Source organism: Lemur catta, chromosome 11 (assembly GCF_020740605.2).
Source record: "Lemur catta isolate mLemCat1 chromosome 11, mLemCat1.pri, whole genome shotgun sequence".
Lineage (NCBI taxonomy): Eukaryota > Metazoa > Chordata > Mammalia > Primates > Lemuridae > Lemur > Lemur catta.
Genome location: NC_059138.1, coordinates 1451413 through 1458724, shown reverse-complemented (window position 1 = coordinate 1458724; position 7312 = coordinate 1451413). Strand labels below are relative to the sequence as shown.

Here is a 7312-nt window from a genome sequence, read left to right as displayed (position 1 = left end):
AGTCCACACAGAAAAACTGGACAACGACAAGATGCTGAGAAAGAAAAAGTGCAGAGTCAATATAAACAGCTAGAGTAGTGTCAAATATCCTTGATGCTAAAGTGTCCCTGTTTGTACGTGGCACCATTCACTTAATAACATCACGAGAGTCACAAAATATTTTTAGTAACTGATAAGATTTTCATCCTCAGATCACAGCCTACGTTTCAATCTCCACCTCCTCGTGTTCAGACTCCAAACACCCTTCCGCATCACTCTGTCCCCAGCAGTCATTCCCAACGTCAGGTGCTGCCCTGCTTTCCATAATCCATACTCGTGAACTTGACTTCTTCGGTACCTTTAGAAGAGCATGACACCAAAGTCCTATCTGAGAATAACTGGGTTTTGTCTGAATTTCCTATTTGATTATATTAATAGCTAACCTTGAAAAAACTTTTTCCTAATTGAATGACATAGAATTGGAAAATTAAATAACTTCTCTTGAAAGGTTAGCTGTTCATTGCCTAATACTCCTTCAAGACATACCAGTCAATCACCTGGTTTTGAAATTTTATAACTCATATCTGTGAGTTTTAACAATTTCTACTGAATTTAGCTACATTTCCTGCAGTACAAGTAATTTGCATACACTATACTTTTGCTTTCAGTGGCAGCAATAAAAGTCAATAAAACCCCCCAAAAGGTCTCTGTATCAGTTCTTCTTTCAAACCAGATTCTAAAGTTAAATGTTTTTCAAACTGAAGCTTATCATCCATGAAGAGGTCGGAAAATAACTTAGTGGCCTATGTGTAGTATTTTAAAAAATAACAATAAAAAAATAGAAAATGTCAGCATATATCACACAAAGGAAAAGCAGGAACTGTCCTGTTAAATTTTCGCTTATATAAGACAGAGTGTTTGTGTGTGTGTGTGTGTGTGTGTGTGTGTGTTTACTGAGTTACAAAATAAAATGTATATCTCACTGTGGTCAAAACGTTTGAAAGCCACTGGTGTATAGGTTTCTGTCAGGGAATTAACCAGATGCTAATAGCACTTACTCTCCCAAGAACTCTGGACTAAGCTGCCCAGACCACAAGTAGGTGCTGCTCGGTCTTCCTATAGAAGAAATTAGAGAAATCAAACTAATGTAAATAACTCAAATAATTAAATTAGATAAAATACATGCTTCCAATTATTGATGCTACATTTTGAGTTGCAACAAACTGATCTACTCATAACTCCACAACAAAGAGAAAGAAAATACCCACTTCTTCCTTAATTCAACATTTCACCAGAATAATTATTGTCCTTTATAAAATTGACATGGAAGTAGCCTATAAATACTATTAAGTTTTAGCCAGGAGGACAATTTAAGGTTGAAAAAACAAAAACAAAAAAAAACCCCACATATAAGTGCTTATAAACCAAATATGAAATCACTTTTCATAAAACTTTAATATCTGAGACATTTTAAAAGTCACACTAAAAGTATCTCATAGAAACAAACGAGACCAACAGACAATATGTAAACAAAACAATCTGTAAACAAAAATAATTTACCAGTGTGTCCAAACGTTATTTTTAAAAGTAGCATTATACCAGTTTTCTAAAGTTTAAAATGTCAGTTATGCATTTATGTTCACATTTAAGAGAAAAACATAGTAATTCTGCCTTTATGCATTACATACTGTGCTAACAATAAGGCAAGCACATAAGGGCTTACAAACAATGGAAACCTGTGTCGCTGGCAGATTGATTCATTCCTGAAGCTGCAGGGACAGCCTAATGGCACCAGCAAAGTGAGGCAGAGGCTGTGCTGCTGAGAGCAGGTGCATGAACACCTGTATGCATCTGAGCGGCAAACCAGTGTGGAAGGCGTCATTACCTACTAACCAGCACCTCAGTGTAGCGATTTAAGGAGCTAACATTAGCATATGTGTGTTCAATTTTCATGTAACATCTCATATTTAGAGGTCGATTTTTACACAGAATGTATCATAAAGCTATGTAAATAGTAAATCTAAGAAACATCTTGGAAAATCGGTAAAAATGAATACAAATGTCATAATCTGAAAAATTTTGAGTTATGAAATAATTTAAATATTGTAGAACCAATTAACAACAATCTACTCAGTGTCCTCAAGAACCTCGGTAACTATAGTGCTCAATGCCCTTTTAAAATAGACTCAAGGTGAGAGAGAATAAAAGGACTGCTTGATTTAAGGCAGTCACTGGTGCACCGCCATCCATCAGAAATGAAATGGCAGCTCCAGAATTTAGCTGACTGTGAGCATTTGGAGCTGTCTCCCAGGTCTGTCTGCCTTTCACTAGCACACGACAGCTGCAGTAAAATGAAGATCCCTCAGCGTGACTGTCCTTACCAGTACTCAGAATGTTTGGCCTCAGTATTCGACCACCCATTTCTGTGATTTGTGTCTACAAAGCAGCCTCCAGCATACGTCAAACAGAAGCACCTGCATGTGGAGCAAATCTCTCACTCAGGAGGAAGATCCCTGCGCTTGGGGTCAGGAGTAGAACCTGCGGGTGGTCGTGCAGCAGACCGAGTACGGAACAACCTGCGTTTGTTATGAAGGCACCCGAGGCCCGGGGTGGGCAACTGTCCTTCCACAGAATGCTCACCTTCTGTTTCAACAGCAATGAAGGACCATCCAGCAAAGGTTTTAAAACTTTATAATTCACTTTACAAAGCTTACTGATCCAAACCCAGCTCAAGTCCTCAGAGGGAAAGAAACTTTCAAATGAACAAAAAGTTGAGAGACACTGGAAAGTTTAATATTTTGCTAAAAAACTTTCAGATGTTTTACAAATACCTAGAAACTCTTTCTTTGGATGTGCCCTGAAAATGGTGTAAGTTAAAAGTGGTATTAATATGCTTTATTTCTGTTCTCCCTGGACTTGGTCTGCTGAAAGTACAGATTCCAAGTTTCACTAAAAATAAAAACTTGCAATTGATGCTTACATAAGTATAATTAATAGTGAAATTATTAATAGAAAGCAGCTGACATATTGATTTTCTAGATATGGAGATTCTATGTTTAGAAATTCATTGATACTAGACTGGTAGTCACTGTTCACTGAGTGTTGCATAGAATCCCAAAATGAATGTTCTTTAAAACCAAGCCGCATTTTTAAAAGATGTAAAGCTCACAAGGAAATGCAGAGGTATAAATAAAGACAAAGTATACTCAGTGAAATTTATAAATATACAGGTCAAATTTTCTTATTATTTTGATTCTAAGTGAAAATTTTTTACGTCAAATAGATAGTCTGTTTTTCATAAATTTCTCAAAAAAAACTTTAAATTCAACAATTTGAGAGAATGTTGTCTACTTCTGTCTGAGCACAGACGATCTATTGCCTACACACAGTGCATGTGAACATGCACATTTACGCATATGAATTATGTGCAAATGGGCCCATCTTACATCTCTGCACACACAATTTTCAGTATTCTACCCTAGTGGGTGGTAACACAGAGTGGATGTTCATAGTTTTTATTCAGTGGACTTAAAGCCAAGAAACCATCCCAACAATTATTTACAATTTAACAACTGAATGATTATCAGATCATGTTACACTGCAAAACTATTCTTCCATCATGAATGATGATGCTGTGAGTTCTGAGGGTTAAACTGGTAACTTTTATAAGTCAGAGGGTTGAAATGGCATATACAAAAGTAACCAAAACCTAAAGAATATGAGGGAGGAAGAGTTTTCTACCTCTCACCACTAATATTTTTCATAAGCATCACAGAAGCACAGAGAATTAAGTGATCTTTGAAAAAAATGCTTTAGAAAAACTGAGCATACATATAGCCTATAAGGCAAAATCTAAGTTACAAGTGTATTCAACACTGGCAACCATGTTATGAGAGGTAATATGGAATTCTATATACATAAACTGTCCTTAAACTATGATTACATAATACTTCCTACCATAGCTTATTATACTGTACAATAGAAGATATTCCTGTGGTTTTCTACCAAGGCTCAAGGTTTAAAAGAATTTAGTGCATTTCCCTGGGCTCAAAGTCTAATCAATATCATTCTATAACATAAATCAGAAACTATGCTTTTGGTTTTTTTAAAAAAAAATAAAAAATATAATTTGCAACCATTAAGTTTCAATGCACCCACTGCAATAATAATGTCTACAAGCGGTTTCTACTGCATTTGAAAACTGCATTTTCTAGAAAACCTTCACATAGTACCAAGGATGCCTTTCAGGTAGGCTTCTACATTCGGAATAAAATATATAATGGGATTTAAGTGAATCTTTAGAAAGTCCTAAAGTTTGCCTTTTCTAACATTTTCATATCAGTTGAAAAAATTTTCATATGGATGGTTCTATTTACTGATGTGACTGAATGTGTCTACAAAGAATGTGCTGTTCTATACATCTCTAAGGAATCTGCATTAAACTGGAAACTACAGGATTGAACAGAAAGTTAAATTTTATAAAACAAGATCAGCACTAGCCAAGTTCTTAGTAGATTATGGAAAAAAATTAACACCGATAGGCCTAGGTCCTAAACATGAGCCAAGGTCAGTCTGAAAACGCTTCTACGTCTGACAGGAATGTCATGAGTTTGGAGTTCTCGGGTCTCTTGATTGCAGAATGTACCAGCTGTGTGTCTCACAGTGCTTTCTGATGCCCATTTACAGAAGGCTTGGTTGTTTCTGAATCCCTTGAAGTATTTGATAAGTGAAGTTTGTGAAGCCCTGCAGAAAAATCAAGAAAACGGTGAGAAATGACGTATTGTTGAGTGGCTGGGCAAAGGGCTGCCATAGCGGAAGAAGAGATTTACAAAGCAGAATGTAAAGTTGTATCGTAGAAGCTGCGATGTGCTACCCAGAGCCTCTTGACGAATGGAGGATCTCTTCCTCCCACTGGCAAGCTCCCTGGGGATGGCCTGAGTGGAAGACAGCTGCGCAGCAGAAATGCCCCCTTCCAGGACAGCCTGCCTCCGATGACAGACAGACATGTGCATGTGTCTAAAGGCCTGTTCCCTTCTCCTCAGTTCAGTGCAGCTCTGAAGGGTCATCTGTAGTCATAACATCCCAGAGGGCCGCTGGGGCTGCTGCTGTAAGTGCACCGAGTGCAATTCCTCCATCTGCACAGTCCTTCCTTTCCCCTTTCCCCACCCCCTCTAAATAAACCTCTGTTGGGCAAGCTTATTCCCATCTAAAGTACGCTTCCCAGGGAACCTAACCTGAGACAGATATGTTCCCATTTTTGTTTTAAAATACACACGTACATATGCACATGCAGGAAAATGTAGGAAAAGACACACTAAAATATTAATATATAATTAAAAAGAAAAAAAATGAAAAAATTACCAAAACAGAAAAAAATGACAAAAGAACAAATTGATCACAAATAATATTTCACTATTCAAAGGTATTTTGAAGTATCTTTTAAATTCACATTTCCCTCCGTATCATATAGCAACTATTTATGTAACATACCTGATATACAGAACAATATTGTACCCTCACAGGAAGAAAAGGTGGAAGAAAATTTAAGAGTTCATGCAGTACTAAAGCTTCAAGCATTTAATAAAAATGAAATACAACGACACGTCAGGATACAGTCATATTGAGGAACGATGGGGATACCTTCTGAGAAATTTGTCATTAGGCGATTTTGTCATGCAAACATGATACTGTACTTACACAAACCTGGATGGCATAGCCTACCATACCATACCATACTATACCATACGAGCCCAGAGTACCATACCAGGCTGGATGGTATAGCCCACTGCTCCTAGGCTACAACCCTGTACAGCATGCTGCGGTACCGAATACTACAGGCAGCCATAACACAGGGGTAAATATCTGGGTGTCTGAGCATATTAAACATAGAAAAGGTAATGCATTGCACTATGATGTCACAGTGGCTACAACGTCACTAAGCAACAGGAATTTTTCAGCTCTATTATAACCTCACAGGACCACTGCAGGTCACCATTGACAAAAGATTGTTATGTAGCACGTGACTGTACATAAGTAGCACATCTATAGGAAAGATTTTGAGAAAATAATTTTCATAAGGCTCGGACCTCCCTAACACCTCAAACACTTACTTTGAAAAGATTTTTCCCCTAAAATTCCAGGTGATAATCTACCTATTAGGCAGTTTTTATATCACTCTTAAGCCAACATAGCACTCTAAATTTTAACATTTCTGTCACCTGCATCTTAGTGAAATAAATGGCAAAATTGAGCCTCTTTACGATGTTTGAATGGGAAAGAAAAAATAAATCAATTCAACACGAAAGACGGTTCTGGTCCCAGGAATGACCAAACCGCTGAGTGACAACAGGAACCTACAGCTACTGGAGGTGGGAAGTGTGCTAAAACAAAGCTTGTCAGAAAGGGACTGAGGGAAGAGAGGATCAATGAGGAATTCATTGACTGAACCAGAATGGAATCACCCTTTTAAGATAGATGATTGGGTTCACTACTAAAACATAGGTATATTCTGAAAAATTACAATGTCTTTCTTCTGCAGACAACTCCAGAAACAATCACCTTCATTACCATCATAGCTAAATTTTGAGTGTTTATTAGGTGCCAGATATTCTCTGAGATGGATACTATTATTATCAATGGACATAGTAGCAAAGGGAAAAAAGCCTACAAAAAAGAAAAAAAAAAAGAAAGCAGATAGTTACATCTTATAATCAAATTATAACTCTCAGTGAAATCATACTTAAGATCTTAGCTCATTCAAACATTACATATACTCAATGAGAATCTTTTTCTAGGTAAAAATTGCTCCCTTAGCACATCCCAAAGAATAATAAAAAACATTTGGGGAAAAAAGTAAATCTATTAGAATCTAGTTTTATATAACTCTGGATAATTCCACTGTCTCTTATGGTCAAAGAACTGATACATTTAAGACATTTTACTTCCATTTAAGTTATTTTTTACTATTTAGCAAAATGATATCCAGAATACCTAACTCAAACAATAAACTTACCACAATTCATTTGCAACCATCTCATTTAAATGGGAATTTATCTGAGATTATGACTAACTAATTTTGCTCATATTACAACAGGCTTAAAAATTAAGTTTTGACTCTAGACAGTTGACTGAAAGGACTCTTTGACCCTCATTTCACCTGGCAGTTTTAAATTTAGCCAACTTTATGAAATCTAAGCATTCAAATCTACAGATTACCTGGTGCTCCAGCTGAAATGAGATGTAACTTTTTCCTTTCAGGACAATACTTCATCAGCTACCTCCTCACAGGGCATATTCAAAGTAAAATACACACGGATAGATGATCCGCAATCTT

At 36.7% G+C, this 7312-nt stretch overlaps 1 protein-coding gene across 4 annotated transcripts in view; it reads right to left on the bottom strand.

Annotated features, from left to right (window-relative positions):
- Positions 1-1415: 1415 nt before the first annotated feature.
- The window catches only part of LMBR1 (limb development membrane protein 1), a 140291-nt gene continuing 134394 nt past the window's right edge, over positions 1416-7312 (bottom strand). For all 4 annotated transcript variants that reach the window (XM_045564605.1, XM_045564602.1, XM_045564603.1 and 1 more), the window contains one exon: positions 1416-4722. In XM_045564605.1, coding sequence (XP_045420561.1) covers positions 4637-4722 — 86 coding nt within the window. In that variant the 3' untranslated portion in view covers positions 1416-4636. The remainder of the gene's footprint in view (positions 4723-7312) is intronic.